General features: G+C 40.9%; 1 protein-coding gene across 2 annotated transcripts in view; it reads left to right on the forward strand.

The window, feature by feature from the left end:
• IBTK (inhibitor of Bruton tyrosine kinase) overlaps positions 1-22600 on the forward strand; it is a 90379-nt gene that overhangs the window by 24947 nt on the left and 42832 nt on the right. For both annotated transcript variants that reach the window (XR_005595932.1, XM_039529442.1), the window contains exons 10-18: positions 3524-3701; positions 5743-5917; positions 7282-7887; positions 9290-9376; positions 17546-17628; positions 17719-17756; positions 19471-19567; positions 20240-20341; positions 21127-21244. Coding sequence is in view for 1 of the 2 variants with exons in the window: in XM_039529442.1 (XP_039385376.1) it covers positions 3524-3701; positions 5743-5917; positions 7282-7887; positions 9290-9376; positions 17546-17628; positions 17719-17756; positions 19471-19567; positions 20240-20341; positions 21127-21244 (1484 nt within the window). In the remaining variant the exon portion in view is untranslated. The remainder of the gene's footprint in view (positions 1-3523; positions 3702-5742; positions 5918-7281; positions 7888-9289; positions 9377-17545; positions 17629-17718; positions 17757-19470; positions 19568-20239; positions 20342-21126; positions 21245-22600) is intronic.

The following is a 22600-nucleotide window of genomic DNA, read 5'->3' on the forward strand; positions in this document are numbered from 1 at the left end:
TTTTTCCCCACCCACACACCCTCTTTCCTGTTAAAGAATGGTCACTTAATCATGAGATGGTTCATTTGATTCTTTTGACACTTGCTGAGGTTTTGGTGAGTCTTTTGTCTCTGGGATTTGTGACTGCTCCCCAGATTTGTAACATGTCTTAGTAATACCATAGAGAGGACTCTTATAACTTCACATACAGTGGTGCCACACACATTTTACCAGGACAATAATGATCAGCAAATTGAGTTTTTGAATGATACCTCACAAGCCATACTTTGTACAGAATTTATCATAGTCTTGTAAAAGAGGTGAACATAGAGGTACAGATTGTCACATCTGCCCCTCTCCCCCACCTGCAGTTCTGTAAATCTATCCTACCTATAATAATAATAATTAATAAAAAATAATAATTGGAGTTACCTATCTCTTAGAACTGGAAGGGACCTTGGAAGGTCATAGAGTCCAGCCCCCTGCCTTCACTAGCAGGACCAAATACTGATTTTTGCCCCAGATCTCTAAGGGCAGGTCCATGCTCACCGCGCGGGTTGACGCGGTGAGTTTGACTTCTCGGAGTTCGAACTATCGCGTCTAATCAAGATGCGATAGTTCGAACTCCCCGCGCGCTCCGGTCGACTCCGGAACTCCACCACCGCAAACGGCGGTGGCAGAGTCGAGCTTGGAGCCGTGGAGTTCGACCCCGCTGTGTCTGGACGGGTAAGTCAGTCGAACTAGGGTACTTCGAGTTCAGCTATGCTATTCGCGTAGCTGAACTTGCGTACCCTAGTTCGACCCCCCCCTTAGTGTAGACCAGGCCTAAGTGGCCCCCTCAAGGATTGAACTCACAATCCTGGGTTTAGCAGGCCAATGCTCAACCCACTGAGCTATCCCTCCTCCCAGAGGTAATCTTTGATCATAACCAAATCTCTGATTCTGCTTTGTAATCTTGGTCTGTATAAAACAAAGCATTTGTGGGGCCACTGAACAATCAAAGTGCTGAAGGAGCACTCAAGGAAGAGAAGGTCGTGGAGAAGTGAAATGAATTCTTTGCATTGATCTTCACTGAATTGAATGCGAGGGAGATTACTACAGCCAAGCCATTCTTTTGAGTTGACAGATCTGAGGCACTGTCTCAGATTGAGGCGTCAACGGAGGTGGTTTTGGAACAAATTGATAAATGTAACAGTAATAAGGACCAGATGGTATTCACTCAAGAGTTCTGATGTAACTCAAATATGAAATAGCAAAACTATTAACTGCAGTATGAAACCTGTCACTTAAATCAGCCTCTGTACCAAATGACTGGATGTGAATGCTGAGTTTTATAAAAGGTTCCCGAGCCGATCCTGGCAATTACAAGTCAATACCAGGCACATTGGTTACAACTATAGTAAATAACAGAATTATCAGACACATAGATGAACACAGTATGATTAGGAAGAGTCAACATGGCGTTTGTAAATGGAAATCATGCCTCACCAGTCTATTAGAATTCTTTGAGGCAGTCTACAAGCATGTGGACAAGAATGATCCAGTTGATATAGTGTACTTGGACTTTCAAAAAGCTTTTGACAAGGTTGAATGCCAAAGGCTCTTAAGCAAAGTAAGCAGTCCTAGAATAAGAGGGAAGGTACTCTCATGGATCAGTAACTGGTTAAAAGGGTCATTTTTCACAAAGCAGAGAGAGAAATAGTGGGGTTCCCCCAAGGTTCTGTACTGATACCTGTGCTGTTCAACATATTAATAAATTATCTCAATAAAGGGGTGAACAGTTAAGTGTCAAAATTTGCAGATGATACAAAATTGCTCAAAATAGATAAGTCCAAAGCTGACTGTGAACAGTTACAAAGGGATTTCACAAATGAGGGTGATTGGGCAACAAAATAGCAGATGAATTTCATGTTGATAAATGCAAAGTAATGTATATTGGAAAACATAATCCTAACTTTATATACAAAATGTTGGGTAGCTGTTCCCACTTAAGAAAGAGATCTTCGAGTCATTGTGGATAGTTCTCTGAAAACATCCGCTCAGTGTGCAGTGGCAGTCAAGAAAGCTAGCAGAATGTTAGGAACAATTAGGAAGGGGATAGATAAGACAGAAAATAGCATAATGCCACTGTATAAATCCACGGGACAACCATACCTTTAATACAGCTTGCTGTTCTACTTGCCCTATGTCAAAAAAGATACATTAGAGTTGGAAAACGTGCAGAGAAGGGCAACAAAAATGATTAGGTGTATGGAACAGCTTCCATATGTGGAGAGATTAAAAAATTGGGACTGGTCAGTTTTGAAAAGAGGCGACCAAGGGTAGATATGATAGAGATCTATAAAATCATGAATGGTGTGGAGAAGGTGATGATAAGGAAGTGTTATTTATCCCTTCACATAACACAGGAACCAGAGGTCACCCAGTGAAATTAATGGGCAGAAAGTTTAACAAAAACATAAGGAAGTACTTCTTCACACAACGCACAATCAACCTGTGGAACTCATTGCTAAGGGATATTGTGAAGGTGAAAACTATAATGGAGTTCAAAAAAGAATTAAATAAGTTCATGGAGGATAGGTCCATCAGTGCTATTAGCCAAGATGGTCAGGGACGTTATCCCAAGCTCTGGGTGTCTGTAAGCCTCTGACTGCCAGAAGCTGGGATTAGATGACGGGATGGATCACTCAATAATTGCCCTGTTCTGTTCATTTCCTCTGGAGCATCTGGCACTGACTACTGTCAGAAGGCAGAATATTGGCCTAGAAGGCCGTTGGTATGACCCAGTACAGTCATTCTTAAGTTTTTATCTTCTTAAAGTTTAAAAAAGCATTGAGGTTTTTTTGGTGTTATTAGTCTGATAGTTAAAAACAGGCATATTGTGTTTGTTAGACTATCTTTGTTATTATAAAATAATAGATATCTTTTGAATGTCGTCTGGTGTTAGAAGTAAAGGAACTAGAAGACAAATGTACCTAAATAACTAAGAGGTGGAATCTACTTGATAGGAATTGCCCTCATTAAAGACTGTTATACTTCTGGTTCTCTTTGAACAAGATATTTCATTTGGGTTCTATTGAAGTGCAAGAAGAAAGAGGGAAAGTACAGCTGGAATCCCAATTTCTTCATAATCTAGCTACTTCATAGTAATTACTTCAGTTTCCTGCTGCTTTATTCTAAAAATGCAGATAGCGACAGTAGACTCCTACCTTTTTAGAATGGTACTTGAAACTAAAAATTGTAAGTAAGAACATCAAAACAAGGTAAGTTATCTAGTAGGGAAGTGTTTTTAAAAAAAAGCCTTAATGGGCCGATAACTTTTGATATCCAAGCATCTTCCTTTACTGCTCGCAGTGAAATAAATCATTCATTCCAAATAAACTTGCATTATTAATTCATAATCTCCCCTCTGTTCCTCAGTAATTTAAAGATGACATGTGCTTCTGGTTTAATAATGCTGTAGTGCACATCACTGTGAGCTGCTTTTTTCTGTAGGTTTCTAAATTCGCTAAACACTTCCCTCCCCCCCTCATTCATATTTTAGGTGTTTTGCTGGAAGTCATCCAACAGTCCTATGAAGCAGTGTCGATGGGTCTATGGCCGCCAAGTCTTCATGTCTGATGTTGCTTTAAATAGGAATGAAATAATGTTTGTCACACAGGATGGTGATGCCTTTACAGGAAAGTGGGTAGAAGGAGAGAAAAAATCTTCTGAAAAGAAAGGTTAGTTCATAGTTTTTAAGGTATTTTTGAAAGTAAATGACTACATTTTACGACCTATTTCTAATTCAATAAATATCTTTACATTCCCTATCTCTCCTCTCCCACCCAATATTTGTAATTTTTTTCAGGTTTTGTATTGGGAGAGGGAATTTTCCCTTATTCAATCTGCCTGATCTATTAGTAGTATTTGATGGGCTATCTCTACTTCCTTCATGACTGACAGATAAATAAAAGAAATAGGAGAGACTTGGCACTGTTCAGCTAGTTTAGTTTTTTGCTATTGTTTTTTGTTTGCCCCGCCATGTTCAGTTTAACTTGTCTGTCTCAGTTGTCAGTGACCTTCTGGTGCACAAGCTGTATCCTGAATAACTCATGGTGAAAAGGGTCATAGGTGTCCAACATTTATGTGAATGTTAGTGATCCTGAAATGTACTGGATGTACAGCATTGGGGAAACTAGGTCCTCCTGTCAGTAAAGAATGGATTCAAGTGAAAAGAGTAGGTGCTTCCTCACATTGCCCTGCTAGGGTAACTTAATCTTCTTTCATAGAGACTGCTAATATAGATCAGCAGGTAGTTTGTGGGGGAGGGATAGCTCAGTGGTTTGAGTATTGGCCTGCTAAACCCAGGGTTGTGAGTTCAATCCTTGAGGGGGCCACTTACTGATTTTGCCCCAGATCTCTACTTGGTCCTGCTAGTGAAGGCAGGGGGCTGGACTCAATGACCCTTCAGGGTCCCTTCCAGTTCTATGAGATAGGTATATCTTTATTTATTTATTTATTTATTTTTTTCAGTTTCCAAAACAATTCAGTTCTTGTATTCTTAGCTGAATCCCCTAACTAAGGGTCCCAGTATTAGGAAGTTGTTTGTTTTTTGTAATTGGAAACACCTGTTCCATAGGAATTGATTGAAAAAATCAGCTCTGTTCACATGGACCAACTGAAAGTCCACAGATGATAACTGCTTTGTCCCCACCAAGCTGGGTGGGTTTGGATTTTTATGGCCTATGGATGAATGGCCATATCACATTTCCAGGACCTTAATTTCCAATTTATAATTTCAATTTTAAGCCTCCAATCTTCCATTCCTTCATTGCAAGGTCTTCCCTTCCCTTCTCAAAACTCTGAGTTAACCCACCAGTTTTCCTTTTTTGCGTCTCTACTTTCCAAGAAGGTCACATGTCATGGTAATTCTTCCTTCTCATCTCTGTTCTCCTAGCCCTGTAAAGTGTCAGAACAAGGGAATCTGTTTAATTTGGACCTTCCACATAGCAGCGTATGGTGCGCTGGTTTTACAATTCCATAATGCACTAAAATATCTTAATTTCTTGAAAGATGTTGAACCAAAGGCCTTTGTAGTCTTGGGTTCACTCTGCCTGTCCTTGTGCTGGACTGATGACCTTATAAAGGCAGAAAAATTTTCATTTTGTTTATTGCTTATTAATAGTGTTCTCTGCATTCTACCTAAGACTACAGTTTAAGAAGCACATAATTTTAATATCTTTTTAAGCAGAAATGGAAAGAAATATCTTAGTAATATTTCCCAGTGTTCATTATTCAGAATTCACCTGCCATAAATTTATAATGAATAAAAGTTTTGTTTTGAAATTTTCCAAATTGAAGATATACTATGAAAATACTAAAGGGACATTTTGTGTTCTATATCTTACTGATGTTGTAACTGAAGTACAACATCATGAAAAAGCAGAGTATGCTTCATTTAATCCATAGCCATGCCATCTTGTGTGTGATATCGCCACATCTCATAAAATGAGGAGGTTTGAGTTGGATGAGTACTTACTGGGTGGGAGATCTCCCAAGTCTAGGGGTCAGAATCTAGGTATGCTTATCTCTTTAGGCGTGCCGTTCCTGATTGAAGTCAATGCTGTTTGGGCCAAAGTCTTCAGTCTGATCTCAGTTGTAACTCTGTTGAACCCAACTCAGTGGACTCACACCAGCAATTAATTTTGTCCTTTGTTTTATCAGTTAAATCTTAATTAGTTTGACCCTTCCATTGTTTTCCAATATCTCTTTTTTTAACAGAGGTTGTATCAAGTCTTCAGAATTCCTCATATGATGTGTCTTGTCACTATGATACAAACAGTGTATATGAAAGAATTCGACTTGAGAAGCTTGCTTTTGTCCACAGAGCTGTTAGTGTTACCACAGATCCTAATGGATGTAACTTTGCTGTTTTACAGTCAGATCCTAAAACAAGGTATATTTCAGATATCTATGGCTGTAACTTCAATTGCTGAAAATACTGAGGGGGATGTGGGTGTAAAACATTTTTCTGTTCCATTAACAGTCTTGTTGTGTCTTCAGTTTCAATCAAAATTTCTGCTTTACAGAGAACCATCTTTGACTACTGCAGAGATCATAGTAAATATAGTCATCTTGGCTTAGCACTAATTTGTAGACAACCATGTAGAGGTTGTTTAGGCAAAAAGCCATTAATTAGGGAATGTCTACACTAGGAACTTTGCAGTGTAGACACATATTACAGTGACAGGGTTCTTTTGTTGCTGTAGTGAATCCATCTCTCTGAGATGGCAGTAACTATGTTGACAAAAAGAACAGGAGTACTTGTGGCACCTTAAAGACTAACAAATTTATTTTAGCTAAAATAAAATGCTAAAATAAATTTGTTAGTTTTTAAGGTGCCACAAGTACTCCTGTTCTTTTTGCGGATACAGACTAACACGGCTGCTACTCTGAAATATGTTGACAAAATAATTCTTCCATTGGTCTAGCCACAGTGTACACAGTGCTTAGGTTAGTTTTAACTATGTTTTAGAAGTGTTGTTGTTTTTTTTCCCCACCCTGCACCCCCACCCTTGAGTGACGTAGGTAGACCTAGCTAAGTTTTGGGTGTAGACCAGCCCTTAGTTTATACAAAGGCAAAATGTTCAAGCCAAACACTTTTATAATCAACTCCCCTTTAAAACCTACCTTCTCATGTACTTTAACTCTCCATTCCATAAAGTGTCATAGAAATCCTTCTTAACATACAGATTCCTTATTTCTCAGAGATGCCCTGTAATACAAGAAACTGAAAGGCAGAAGTAATCTGTTTTTTAAATTAAACAAAAACTTAAATCTTTGAAATAAAGTTGGAGTAAATGAAACATTGAAAGATGCACTGCTCCTTGCACTCTCATATTATATTTTTAGAATATCTAGCATATTGTTTAACTTGAATTTTTGTTCTGGACTTCAGTATGCAGCATGTCAAAGATTCTTACATTTCTGAGTTACTTTAAGCACTTCCTTGCAGGAAAAATGACATGGGTAGCATGCAAAGTACTAACACTGCTGATAACTTCATACAAAAATGTCTGGCTTAATATTTATGAAGAGAAAAATGTCACAGGAGATGTATGTATATGTAATATTGCGTAATATCTAGCTTTTATATAGCACTTTTCATCAGTTTAGGAATTTTCTTTGTATTAAAGAATACAATGAAACTTTGAATAGTAATGTAGAATAGCCAAAAATTTAGGTTCTTCATTTAAAAAAACCCCTTCATGATAGAATTTTAAATTCTACCAAATAAAAAATAACTATTTGTCTTTATAGCCTATATGAAATTCCAAGTGTGTCGTCATCAAGTTTTGTTGAGGATTTTGGCAAATTGTTAGGGGAAACAGATGAAATGGACAACATCCATGATGTGACTTTTCAGATCGGCACTAGGATGATCCCTGCGCACAAGTACATCTTGGCCATGCGTTCTGACTTCTTCAGGAAGCTGTTCATTTCAGATGACAATCGACTAGACTCTCCAGATGTCTATCGTAAAGATGAAGATGCTGTAGGATGTGATCTCTTTATGATAGAGAAGGTTCATCAAGATTTGTTTACATACCTTCTGCAGTTCATATACATGGACACTTGTGATCTTTTGACTCATGGTTACAAACCAAGAATGTTGTATAAGGAAAAAACAGAAGACTATCAAGATACTCTAATTTCTAACCTTAACAAAATGAGTTTCAGTGGAGATGTTAATGGAAAGTCTGCATTTGAGGTTTACAGAAGTAATCAAGTGCATGTAGTAAATCAAAGAGAGAAGAACAAACCCAAGTCTTCTAAAAAAGGCAAAGTTGTTGGTGAAGAAGTCAACCCCATAAAAATGTTGCAAGGTGCTGCAAAGAAATTTGGTCTCAGCAATTTAAGCATAAGGTGTGTTACAATTTTTTCTTTGTCAGCATCCACTTTAGTTGGTGCTTGCTTTTTCTCCCTTTCTGACCATATATAAGTTTGTCTAGAAAATGGAAGAGTTTTAACTACCAATGTAGTTTGGGCTGACATGATTCCCAGTTTGTTTCTATTTGCCACTTGCCCACATTTCACAGACCCACAGCACCTCTGAAAAGGAGCTTATGAGGTCAGATTATTCTGACACTTCTCTAGGAGAAAGTGTTAGCAACCCTTAAGTAATGCAACTGAGGGTTCTATGAAAAAAGAGAATTATGAGATTGCTCTTCAACTAAAGCAATGTGTTACGAACTGAGCCAATAGGCCTTCTCTGGTGCAGAAAGTTCTGTACATCAGCACTAGACTCATCTTAATCCTATCCTGGGAAACTTGTACAAGATCTATACATTCTACTCTGTTTTGAGATGGGGACTTCCTGTGTTTGAGTTTAGATGCAAATAATGTAGCTTTCCAGATTAATTCTTGCCTCAGACTGAGCCATATGTTTTTCATACTTTGTGTGATGCACATAAAGTCATGGCTCTCATCTGTGGTTGATGCTGGTCTTTGCATGGGTGATGCTGCAGACTTTGCATTAAACAATATGAAGCAAAGAACTGGAACCCTGTTAACTGATGCCTTGTATTTCTGATAATATTACAAGATGAAACCAGTGGAGCTGAGATTGAACATCTCTGCTATTGTACACATTTCTGCATGATACTATTTTTCTGTCTTGTCTCTGTACCATTATGAAAAGGATTGAGGACAGTAAATCCTTGTAAACCAATTCCCCCCACTCTGTATTTTTAACGTACTTCTTTGTTCAACTTTCTCAGCCATTCTGTGGTGGTCATAAAAAGGAAGCAGTTACCACAGTTGGGTGCACATAAAAGAACAGCGAGGGCAGAGCCCAGACATTTTAAAAGCAAAAATGTCCCTCAGCCTTCTAATAAAGCTACCATTTCTGTTCGCCCAATTTACAAATTAACCCTCATAGCATATCTCTAACACTATACATCTCTCACCACTCAAGGTAATCAATATCTCAAAGTATGGCCCAGAAGAAGCAAACACCATGTGGATGGCTGAGCCTACTCCGGTATAGCCCACCTGTCACTTGGACCAGGATAAATAAATAGGAGTAATTAAGTAGTAGAGAGAAGCCTAGCAATCCATTTTCATATACCTTTCATATCTATGCTGAAGCATTGATCAGTTTCTTAATAGATTTCCTAGGTTTCTGTCACATGCATTTGGTGTCCTTTCATTTATGGTCACAATGTTACACTAAGTGGTACTAAATTTCAAACCTATTTTTTCTTATCAATATAGCTATTATCAGTAATATATAATAGTTGACGTTTGTAATATTTATGCCTTACAGATTGGATGGAGTTAAACTAGAAAATGGAAAAATTAATGTTGTCAACAGGAAAAATGGAAACAAACCAAAGTTTAACCCCAAAAAATGGTAAGTTTTTTTAAATCTAGCTATGTCAAGTCTCTGTGTGTATCTGACTGTATTTTTTAGTACCTATCACTTCATTTTGAAATAAGTAGACACTAAGCAGATGCAGCCAAAATTTTGTAAACTGAATTTTTCTGCAGCCTGTTATTACTTGTGTGGGGTGTGTGTTTGTGTATTTCACAGTTAATGGTCGTTGGAGAGAGATGCTTTGTATTTACCTGTACACGCTTTTGTAATCAGAGATACTGGATTAGTACGCTGAACCAGATCTCAACGATTGTGTTTGTTGTGCAGTCACATTTTCCATGGCTTCATTTATATTATAGAATAGTAATGTCAGAAAAAAACTTGTGACTTTTCCAGTCTGACACGGTCTGTCTGTTGCAGGACTACACATTGTTATTCCTACTAAAGCCATGTAGATTTTGACTTTTGCAATTAGAAATTTACAAGGTTGCTTAATGAGAAGAATCTCTGAAATACTTTCCCATGAGGGGAAATTACCTGAATTTTTACCCTACTGCTATTTATATCTGAATTACTTGGTCCTGTTAGTACTAAAGCTTAATTCTTTAACTTATGTTGGAATAGGCTATACTTAGGGCCCAATAAATTTAACGGCAGTGAAAAACGTGTCATGGACCATGAAATAAGCCCTTCCCTGTGAAATCTGATCTCCCCCATGCTGCTGGGAGTGCCCCAGCCCGGGGGCTCCTAGATGCTAGTCCCAGACTTGTCCTTCCTCTGCACGGCTTTTCTTGGGGGGAGGGGGCGGAGGAGAGGATAAGACCCGTCTCTGAGTGCCTCCCCCTGCTGCAGGAAGCTCTGGGCCGGACCGTAGCCTTGGAGGTTCCTGCAGCTGGAGGAAACTTGGTGAGGTGGGTTTGCTCTCCCCCATGCTGCTGGGAATGCCCCAACTGGGGGCTCCTAGCTGACAATTCTGGCTGGGCTGAGGGGGCCAGGACTTGTCCTTTCCCTGCATTGCTGTTCTTAGGGAGGACATCAGACCCACCTCTGGGTACCTTTCCCTACTGCAGGAAGCTCTGGGACTGGGCAGGAGCTCCAGCGATTCCTGCAGCTGGAGGAGGCGGGTCCAATCTCCCCTGTGTTGTGGGTGCCCTAGCAAGGGGCTGCTAGGCACAGCCAGCTGGGGAGGGACAGGACTTTCTCTTACGCAAAAGCAGGCCTGCAGGGAATCTCTCAAGGTGCAGGTAGCTCTGCCCCCCTTAACCACCCCCACTTGCTTCCTGTCTGTCATTTTGCAGCTGCAGGGGGGAGGGGTCATTGTACAGAGAACTGCCCCTCCCCCTACAGATGCAATTATTAGCTTGTTTCAATAAAAATAGAATCATAGAATCATAGAATTCAAGATCAGAAGGGACCATTATGATCATCTAGTCTGACCTCCTGCTAGATGCAGGCCACATAAGCCGATCCACCCACTCCTTTAGCAAGCGACCCCTGCCCCATGCTTCGGAGGAAGGCGAAAAACCTCCAGGGCCACTGCCAATCTTCCCTGGAGGAAAATTCCTTCCCGACCCCAAATATGACGGTCAGCTGAACCCCGAGCATGCGGGCAAGACTCTCCAGCCATACCCTCTGGAAAAAGGTTATATCATATCATTGACCCATTGTACTATTTACCAGTGTGGCACTTAATTGACCTATTGACTAAGCCCGTTATCCTATCATACCATCTCCTCCATAAACTTATCTAGCTTAATCTTAAAGTCATGGAGGTCCTTCGCCCCCACTGTTTCCCTCGGTAGGCTGTTCCAGTATTGCACTCCCCTGATGGTTAGAAACCTTCGTCTAATTTCAAGCCTGAATTTCCTGACTGACAATTTATATCCGTTTGTCCTCGTGTCCACATTAGCACTGAGCTGAAATAATTCCTCTCCTTCCCTGGTATTTATCCTCTGATATATTTAAAGAGTGCAATCATATCTCCTCTTATCCTTCTTTTGGTTAAGGAAAACAAACCGAGCTCCTCAAGTCTCCTTTCATACGACAGGCCTTCCATTCCTCGGATCATTCTAGTGGCCCTTCTTTGTACCTGTTCCAGTTTGAATTCATCCTTCTTAAACATGGGAGACCAAAACTGCACACAATACTCCAAATGAGGTCTCACCAACGCCTTATATAACGGGACTAGCACCTCCCTATCCCTACTAGAAATACCTCGCCTAATGCATCCCAAGACCGCATTAGCTTTTTTAACGGCCACATCACATTGCCTACTCATAGTCATCCTACGATCAACCAGGACTCCTAGGTCCTTCTCCTCCTCTGATACTTCCAACTGGTGCGTCCCCAGCTTATAACTAAAATTCTTGTTAGTCATCCCTAAATGCATAACCTTACACTTCTCACTATTGAATTTCATCCTGTTACTAATACTCCAGTTTACAAGGTCATCCAAATCTCCCTGGAGGATATCCCGATCCTTTTCCGAATTGGCAATACCTCCCAACTTGGTGTCATCCGCAAACTTTATCAGCCCACTCCTACTCTTGGTTCCCAGGTCAGCAATAAATAGATTGAATAAAATCGGACCCAAAACCGAACCTTGAGGAACTCCACTGGTAACCCCCCTCCAACCTGACAGTTCCCCCTTCAATACTACCCTCTGAAGTCTCCCCTTTAACCAGCTCCTTATCCACCTCTGGATTTTCATTTCGATCCCCTATTCCAAGGTTGTCCCCTACAACAATTTCCTCAACAATTTCCTCAACAAGGTCTTCGTTACTCACCAATTTACTCACCTTGTTACTTTTCCAATTTAACCAGTAATTCTTCATGCGGTACAGTATCAAACGCCTTACTGAAGTCCAGATATATTAGATCCACCGCATTTCCCTTGTCTAAAAAATCTGTTACTTTCTCAAAGAAGGAGATCAGGTTGGTTTGGCACGATCTACCTTTCGTAAATCCATGCTGTAATCTATCCCAGTTGCCATTGGCCTCATGCTCCGGAACCACTCTCTCTTTTAAGATTTTTTCCATGACTTTGCATACTACAGATGTTAAACTAACAGGCCTGTAGTTACCCGGGTCACTTTTTTTCCCCTTCTTGAATATAGGAACTACATTAGCTAATCTCCAGTCAAACGGTACAACCCCCGAATTTAGAGACTTATTAAAAATTATCGCTAACGGGCTAGCAATATCACTCGCCAATTCCCTTAATGTTCTAGGATGAAGATTATCCGGGCCCCCCGATTTACTTCTGTTAAGTTGTTCAAGTTTGGCTTCTACCTCAGATACCGTAATGTCTACCCCCATATCTTCATTCCCATCGGTCCCTCTATCACTATTCCTTAGCCCTTCATTAGTCTCATTAAAGACCGAGGCAAAATATTCGTTCAGATATTGTGCCATTCCAAGATTATCCCTAATCTCCACTCTGTCTAAAGTTTTAAGCGGTCCCACTTCTTCTTTCTTGGTTTTCTTCCTATTTATATGGCTAAAAAACCGTTTGCTATTGGTTTTAATCCCCTTCGCTAGGTCCATCTCCACCCGTCGCTTTGCCTTTCTCACTGCTTCCCTACACCCTCTGACCTCAATAAGGTAGGTTTCTTTGCTGATCCCTCCCATTTTCCACTCCTGGTACGCTTTCTGTTTTTTCTTAATGACCCCTCTAAGACGCTTGCTCATCCAGCTCGGTCTAAAACTGCTACCTACGAGCCGTTTTCCCCTTCTCGGGATACATGCCTCTGACAACTCCTGCAACTTCAACCTGAAGTAACCCCAGGCGTCATCTGCCTTTAGATCCCTAAATATGTTAGTCCAGTCCACTTCCCTAACTAGTCGCCTTAATTTAGTAAAGTTAGCCCTTTTGAAATCGTAAACCCTAGTCTCAGATGCACTATTGATTATCCTCCCATTTATTTTGAAACGAATTAGCTCATGATCACTCGAGCCAAGGTTGTCCCCTACAACAATTTCCTCAACAAGGTCCTCGTTACTCACCAAAATCAAATCTAAAATGGCATCCCCCCTCGTCGGTTCAGCAACCACTTGATGAAGGAATTCATTAGCTATCACGTCTAGGAAAAGCTGAGCCCTATTATTATTACTAGCATTTGTTTCCCAATCTATATCTGGGAAGTTAAAGTCCCCCATGATCAAGCAGTTCCTATTAGTATTTACCTCCTTAAAAACATTAAAGAGCTCTCTATCTGTCTCCAAGCTAGATCCCGGCGGTCTATAGCACACCCCAATCACTATCCCGGGTGAGGCTCTGGTAGTTTTTTTCCCCAATGTGACCATTGCCCAGACAGACTCTGTATTATCCATTGCATTGCTAGTTATCTCATTACATTTCACCTCATAATTGATATTCAATGCTACTCCCCCACCTTTACCTTTGCATCGGTCTTTCCTAAACAGCACATACCCTTCCATACCTGTACTCCAGTCATGGCTACCGTTCCACCATGTTTCGGTTATTCCTACGATATCCGGTTTCAATTCTCGGACCAGGAGCTCCAGTTCCTCCATTTTGTTACCTAAGCTTCTTGCATTGGTGAACAAACATCCTAATTTTTTCTGTTGGGCTCCTCTCACTCTTTTCACCCAACTCGGTAGGGACACAGTACTTCCAGTATGACGATCTAGTATCCGTCCCCCCCCCTCTTCCTTACACCTAACGGTCCCCCTCTGGCTATATCTGTTGTTATCCTGTTGTTCTCACTCTCAATGTATAAATTTGGCGTGGAGAGCACCAGGACCTCTCCCAACCGTCTCCCCCCAGTGTCTAGTTTAAAGCTCTTTTAATCAGATGAGCCAGCCTCCCTCCTAGAAGTCTACTTCCTTCCCTACTTAGGTGGAGCCCATCCCGTGAGAACAGTTGTCTCTCCCCAAAAGCCTCCCAGTGCCCATACATCCCAAAGCCCTCCTTGTAACACCATTCCCTCAGCCAACTATTAATCGTCACGATCCTGTCACCCCTTTGGCGCCCTTCCCTAGGGACAGGTAGGATCCCACTGAAGATCACCTGAGCCTCAATTTCCTTGAGCGTCTTACCCAACCTAGCATAGTCTCCCTTGATCCTTTCTAGCGAGAATCTAGCAGTGTCATTCGTTCCCACATGAAGGATGACCAAAGGGTTCTTACCTGCTCCTCTTAGGATCCTTTTCAACTTCAGGTCCACATCCCGTATTTTAGCGCCCGGTAGACAGCACACCCTTCTGTTCTCCGGATCGGCCCTGGTCACAGGCCTGTCCAACCTTCTCAGTATGGAATCCCCAATCACGTAGACCTGCCTTCGCCTGGGGACAGTGCGGTCCTCTAACCTATCCCCCGTTCCCCCTGATGAAGATGAAGAACTTGAGAGAATTTTTTGATTGACACTTTACAGCAGTGAATCGCACTCAGGGCTCAACTCACTGACTGGTAGATATGAACAGTGAGGTGGTTTTGTAGAATAGTGATCTCAATTGGCATCCTACCGGAAGACAGGTGAAATTACAAGTTTAGAACGAGTGTCCAAAATAAATAAAAACCCTCTAAAATCATTACTGCAGCGGATCACGTGAAAGAATTTGGAAGCCAAATTCTACATGCTGATGGTGACAAACTATTTTGTACAGGCAGAAAGAGGGCTTCGGATAGTGCATTGCTGGTAAACGAAAAGTTAAAAAACAAACAAACAAAAAAACAATTTCATCTCTTTTTAAGAAGATGACAGAGAGCTCTGAGACCCATCATGTAGCTTGAATGGAACTTGTGGAATCGTTTGCAAATGCTAATATCCCGTTGGAAAAACATGATCGCCTAAAATGCCATTTGCTTACCAACTGCAAATAAGTTCCGACAGGACTACCTTCCAAAGGTTTTTGCTACACATTTTGAAGAGGCGAAGTATCAAATTAACTCATGTGAGTCTTTTGCAGTTATTTTGGATGAGTCCACAGTTGAGCAAGACAACTATGTACTGCATGTTCTGTTTGATTTTATTTCTGACAAGGCAAAAGATGTACAGACAGAAAAGCTAACAGTGCTTGCCAGCTGCGTTTACTTGAATGCTGTTAACTATGCTAGAGTTTCTCAAGCGATGATTAAAACCATTTCAAAATATGGTGTGAACTTTGTCAAAGTATCTGTTTCAGAAGTGAAAATGCAACTTACATGATGAAATCTTTCAAATCTGTTCACCAAAGTCTAATGCCAAATGCTTTCCATATTACATGTAATGCACATATAATTTGTCTTGTCAGGGAGCTGTGGAGATGTGAGTTAGGTAAAGTTGATAAACTGGTCAGCTACATTAAAATATCTTTAAACACTGCCCTGGCCGCAAACTGTGATACAGGCAGCACATTGCGCCAATGACTGAAATCAGCGAACAAAAAATTGAACTTCCCCCAGAGCTGGTAATTACTTGTTGAAATTCCTGATTTGAGGCTGTACAATACCATGCAGCTCACCTGATGTACTACTCTGAGTTCATCTCAGAAGAGCTCACACTGACACCGAAAATGCAGGTTTTAACAGAACTTTTAACTCTTCTAAACAGTGCTCAGCTGAATGAGGAAGTTCAGTTCGTTGCCAAGAATGCCCCAGGACTGATGGATTTAATCACTTGATTGGAATCTTGACATGTCACAGTCCTCCAAGCGTACAACAAAGTGGTGGATGTACTGTTCTGGGCTGAAGCACAATCAAATGAAAATCATTCTGACAATGCTGAGTTAAATGCCAGTGCTCAGCAGGAGTTTTCTTGCATGGCCAAGAAGCTCAGACAATACTACTGCTATGGGGAAGAGTCAAGCAATGTAGCAAAAACTGCTCAAAAGTTTCAACAACATTCAGCAGGGTTCCTAAAAGTTGTGTGTATATTTGACCCTGCAGAAATGCACCTGTTGATGGTGGATTTATTTTGTCTAATGCAATATCTGGCTTTGACAAGAATTGTAGGTTGGAGATTCCTGCTTACAAAAATATCACAAAAGAAGCGGACTGTAGTTTGCCTGTGCTACAGTTTTGAAACTCAGTGGAAAGCAGAATCCCCCCATCTCACAAGGCTAGCTCGGCGCTATCTGACAATTCCAACAAACTCTGTGGATGTAGAGAGAGCTGTGTCTAAACATGAACAGGTGTTTTCAGCGTAGAGACGGAATGAGGAAAGACACAGTTGCTGCATGCTCCATGTTGACGTTCAGTTAATGACGTTAGGAACCAGAACTTCTTTTTTTTCGCTTGCTTTTGTTAACTTAAGGCAGTGGCTACCAATGGAGATCACTACCCTACAAAACCATATCAGATGCCCATATCTACTAAGCAGGGAGTTGAACTCTGAATGTTATTTGCTGCTGTAAAGTGTCCATCAATAAATTCTGTCAAGTTTTGACAGACCTTTATTTTATTGAAACAAGCTAATAATTGCATCTGGAGAGGAGAGGAGACCTCACCCCGTAAAGTGACTCCTTCACCTGCAGTTGGAGAGTGATGGGGGAAGGAAATGAGTGCATGTGGCGGGAGGTGCAGAGCTTTCTGCAGCTGGGAGAGGTTCTCAAGAACAGCCGTGCAGAGGAAGAGGAAGTCCTGTCCCTCCCCAGCCTGACCGGGACTAGCAGCTAGGTCCTTTTAGGAAGTTCCAGAGCTCCTGCCCAGCCCAAAGCTTCCTGCAGCAGGGAGAGGTCCCTGGAGATGGGTCTGGCCTCCTCTTGAGAGGGGCCATTTAGGGGAAGAGGAAGTCTGTCCCTCCCCAACCTGGTGAGGACTGGCAGCTAGGAGCCCCTTGCTGGGCTGCTCCTGGCAGCACAGGGGAGATCATACCCACCTCCTGCCTCTGCAGGAAGCTCGGCTGCTGCTGCCTTCAGACCACAATCTTGAGAAGCAATAATTGGAAGATAGAATTGATTTTGGAGGAAATCCTCTTAACTAGTTAGCTTGGCTTTTGACTAGCTTGGCTTTTTATTTAATTTTTTAATTTTTTTTTAAATCCTTTTAAGACTGCTAAGAAGTCTTGTTTATGTTTACCATCATAAAGGTAAGTAAGTGTATTGTGTTTCTAGTTAAATATTTATACTTTCCCTCTCATCTTTGAGAGGACAAGAAGCCTAATCCTGTCAAAGCTGGTTTCAAGCACAAAAGAGAAATGAACTGTTTATAGAGTTTATATTTGCTAATAATTTCAGGATTATAACTGTTCTAAATGTCTTGTAGTTCATACCTCTGTGATGTGACCATGAAATCTATAGATGGAAAGGAATTCCCTTGTCACAAATGTGTACTCTGTGCAAGACTTGGTATGTATGTAATATCTGTAGATTCTTTTGTTCACAGTAACTTGCCTCTCTTATGATGTCTCAAAATGAGCTTTTTTTTTTTCTTTACAGATTACTTTCACAGGATGTTAAGCAGCTCTTGGATTGAGGTAAGGTTTCCATTTGAAAATGTGTGTGCTGCATTAGTTGTTTTTCATTAATGTAAGTAAATGAAGATTTTCCTCTCTCTCAGTGAGATTTTTGCCATTACCTGGAATGTAAATTAAAATACAGGTTGTGTAAAAATCATAAGAAAATGGTAAATTTTAGTAGAAACACTAATTTTGAACCATTCAGAAACTGTATTAAATAAAAAAAATTAATCATAAATATTATGAGCCATGGTAATTTTATGTAAAAGCATACTTTGAGTTAGTAAGTATATTGCTATCTTAGAAATTTCTACTGCAACTAATCTGTAGTATTCTAAAACCCCCTCAGTGAGTTTGAGCTTCTAGTATCCTTGGAGGTGTGTTAAACTTCCTTCCTGCAGTAGGTCTTAATAAATGACATGTAGATAATATTAGTCTTCAAATAGTGTCCCTGTGAGTGCTCCACTTCAGGTGCGCTCACACCCCATGTGCCTTTTATCAGAGATTTTTTGATAGTAGTGCCTGTTTGGGCTGCACTTCCTCGTGCCCTGCTCAGAGATTACATATGACTATGTGAGCGAACTGCCCTCAGTTCCTTCTCACCTCCCTTGGCCTGAGATGGAGGGTTAGTGTGCCTTACTTTCAAAGTCTCTTAGCCTAGTTTCCCTTCTTTATTTTATTGTTTTTCTTCAGTTATTTTATTTACTTTTGTATTTTGGGATTTAGGGGGATTGTCTCTTTATCCCTTTCCTCTTTGGGCAAGGGGTGCCTTCGCCTGCTAGATGCCCCAGGGTATGCCAGGCTCACTTCAAGCAGTGCATCTCTTGCTGGGAGTCCTTCCCAGTTAGTGACCTGCATTCTCATTTTATCCACTACTTGGGAGAGTCTCATATCCTGCAAAAGTGCTCCATTTGCTCTACTTTTTTTAAGGAGAGAGCAATTAAAAATCGGGAGCTAAAACTGAGGCTCTTAATGATGGAGTGTTCCTTGCAACTGGCCTCAGGTCCAGGCCAGGAGACACCCCTCTCCTCCCATCTGCCCCCCAACCGAAACATCGGTAACTGAGTGAACACAGTGCCCTGTCAATTTCAGCACATTCACCTGTGTTTACCCAAGGTAAATTCATGAAGAAAACCATAGAAAATTGAGTCATTTTCCCCAGAAAAGTCCATCTCAAAAAGACCTCAGTCCCTGTGGAGACTGCTGTGGAGACCTTGTGTCCCACCTTGGGTATGGCTGAGGCTCCAGACATTCTTAGTACCAATCCTGTGCCTGGGGCTGTGGGCTCAGCAGAGAAAAAGGACAACAAGCATGCTTTGTATTGAGACCTTCGGTGCCACACAAGCAGGACACTGCATCATGGGAGCATTCCACCACTAAGAGAACTATACCCACAACTCCTGTATAGTCTACATCTAAGTTGACCACTAAGATGGCCTTGGTACCCGAAGATGCCATGTCTCCAATATGGTCTCAGAGTCCCCCAAGTCATCCTCACGAGCACCGACTACTTTGGTCAGAACAGACTTGCCAAAGCAGCATATAGCGTCGGTACTGATAACTGAATAGGGTCCCATCCTTCAAACCTATCCAGTACTGCAGGAGTTGAGATTCTTGAGAGATCTACTTGTTTTAGAGGAACCAGAGTTTTCCTTGTAATTCCTTGTAATCACCTTTGATTTTAAATGGGCAGTTTTTGAAATTGTACTCTTCTTATCCCTTTTTCCTTTAGGCATCCTGTTGTGCAGCTCTGGAAATGCCAATCCATTCTGACATACTGCAGGTTATCCTGGATTACATCTATACAGATGAAGCTCCTGCAATAAAAGGTGCTGCTAATATATTTGTTTCTGGAAATTGTAGAGTTGGGTACATGAACAATTGACAGCGAGTTTTTAAAAGCAATAAATTTCAGCTTGATCTCTTTCAAATAATTCTGCTATTTTCATTTTAATAAACAAGGAAGAGACACCTGAAGGAAGCAGAAAGTTTGGATATTATGCACTACAGTGTGAACTCTTTCAAATTAGAGACATTCGTGTGATATGGGGGAAGTGGTACAGTAAGTACCACAATTAGATGACATTTTTTACTAAAAAGATACTGTATTGCCTTTTGAATCATATGTATTATTTGGTAAACCCCTAACAATATATCATTTTATACTTTGGAGTTAGTTGTGGTTTTACCACGTGTTGTCTTCTCCTCCCCCCCCACCCCCCGGCCTTTGTTTTGCTGAAGACACCATGATCTGCTGCTTTTCCCACGTTCACCTCCGTGTTTTCTTCTATGTTGCCCCTTATACATAAGAAAAACTCCTTCTCTACAAGATTTGCAAAGCCACTACCACCTTGTCCTATTTTAAATCCCACTTCACAAACTACCTCTGCCATGATGCCCACAAATAACAGTGGAGCAAACTGGCCTTCGTTGGAACTTTTCTGAAGCATTTTTCTACTTTCCCAGTCATCTTTCTCATGCAATTTTTCTTTATTTTCCAGACTCTCAAAATGTGGAATTTATTTGTAATGTTCTGGTGGTAGCAGACCAACTCCTTGTATCTCGATTGAAAGAAATGTGTGAAGTAGCCATTACTGAAAAACGTGAGTGTTTTACTATGTTTCTTAATGAAGTGGCTGCATTTTTTTTGTTTTGTTAAAATAAACCCAGTTGTTTAGACGATAAGGGTTGAGCTTTTTTTGTGAGTTGCAGTATGACACTTCTTAACTCTGGCTGTGGCTATGGAAAGGAAGGAATGAATCTCCAGTTCATGTCACTGTTCTCTCTTGCCTGGACATCTGTAGCCACACCCCCTTCAGACTGCCCAACATTCTAGAGCTAAAGTAATCTTCTTGGTGTGAAACTTCAATCATGTCACTTCACTTCAAGTATCTTTACTTCTTGGTCTCTTACCTCATCAAATTCAAACTCCTTGCCCTCACTTTTTTAAGGCACTACACAATTTGTTTCATGTTTCTACCTAATTCCCATCTCAGCTATGGGAACATGTTGGAGTTTAAGCTTTGTTAACAATATAAATTTATTAATGTTATTGTTTTAACCTATGTTTCTCACTCCCTTTGTCTGTTAGCTCCATTTCCAAAGCTGATCTGTGTTTAGATAGTCCCAGCTATGAAAAGCCTACAATCTTTTCTATTTCTGTAAAGCATCAGTCAAATTCATGCTACATAAGTGTTGCCTTGGGTGGAGTCAGAGCCACTTAAGCATTAGTGCTTCTGTCTAATGAACCAGGAAAAGGGTTTATTTTTATTCTTTTTCATAACCTGATTTTCCCCCATTCATACTGTATATCTTGAAGTAATAAGTGATTACAAAACAAAATTGCAGTATGTTGTCTAGTTAAGTCCGTGATGTTTCTTCTTTCCAGTTACTTTAAAGAATGCTGCTGAGCTGCTGGAGTTTTCAGCAACATACAGCGCTGAACAGTTAAAACTATCCTGCTTGCAGTTCATAGGACTAAATATGGCAGCCTTGCTTGAAGCGAGGTAAGAGTGGATGTAGGTGTTACAGTATGCAATACTGCAAAAGTGTGGAACTGTTGGAAGAATTATCAGGAAATGTTACATGAGTCATAGTTGAGAATATAACCAAAAATCCTCAGCTGCAATGGTATTCACTTGTGCTGAAACTACTGTTCACTATCTTGCAAGTTATGTACCTGTTTCACCTGTACACCAACACATAATAAAGTGTTACTTCTGTAATCCTGAGGCAAAAAGAGCCTGTTTCAAAGCCCATTGAGATACGTCAGTAGGAGTCTTTCCATTGATGTGGGCTTTGAATCAGGCCTAAGAATGGCGACCTGCAAGGTAGTTCTGGAAGACATTTCAAAATGGTTATAAGTAGGGCTAGGTGAAATTTTTGAGACAAATAGTTCATTCGCTGAACAACCCTAAATGTATCATTGTTTTTGCCTGAGATTTTTGTATATAAAAAGGTTTTTTTCCCCCAAGATCAGCTTCAGGAAACTGTTTGTCCTTCCATCGCCCTCTCTAACTTGAGCCGAGGAGCTAGGGCACTTGCCAGAGATGTGGAAAACACAGGTTTGAATCCTTGCTCTGGAGTAGGGACTTGAATCCCTCCTCTGAATCAAGCAGAGAAGATTTAAATCCACACCTCCTACCTCCCAGTGGAGTGCCTTAATCACCAGGCTATTGAATCGTTCTCACTCTGTCCCTCTATTTGGCCCAATTAATATTTGAGTATTTATACAAAGTTGGAACAGCTTCAAGAGCAGAGATCGAGAGTAACCTACTCTGGAATAGCCTAGCACCTGGCTGGGAGAGATGTGAGTTCAAGTCCATATTTCAGAGTAGGGATTCAAACCTGAGTTGCCCACATCCCAGGCGAGTGCCCTGAGCTTTGGGCTACGTATTAAAGGGGGGAGGGGAGGAGAGGGTTGGGGGAACGCGTAGTTCTTGAAGATGGACCAAAACAAACTTTTCCAATTCGCTGACACATGCCAAACATTTTTGGAACAGACTATTTTCTGTGATTCTTTTCCATTTAAACTGGACACTAGGAAGTTTAGACTTGAAATTAGATGAAGGTTTCTAACCATTAGAGGAGTGAAGTTCTGGAACAGCCTTCCAGGGGGAGTAGTGTGGGCAAAAGACATATCTGGCTTTAAGTCTAAGCTTGATAAGTTTATGGAGGGGATGGTATGATGGGATAGCCTAATTTTGGCAATTAATTTGGCAATTGATCTTTGATTATCAGCAAGTAAGTATGCCCAGTGGTCTGTGATGGGATGTTAGATGGGATGGGATCTGAGTTACTACAGAGAATTCTTTCCTGGGTGCTGGCTGGTGAGTCTTGCCCACATGCTCAGGGCTTAACTG

This window comes from Mauremys reevesii, linkage group 3 (genome assembly GCF_016161935.1).
Source record: "Mauremys reevesii isolate NIE-2019 linkage group 3, ASM1616193v1, whole genome shotgun sequence".
NCBI classification, from domain to species: domain Eukaryota; kingdom Metazoa; phylum Chordata; order Testudines; family Geoemydidae; genus Mauremys; species Mauremys reevesii.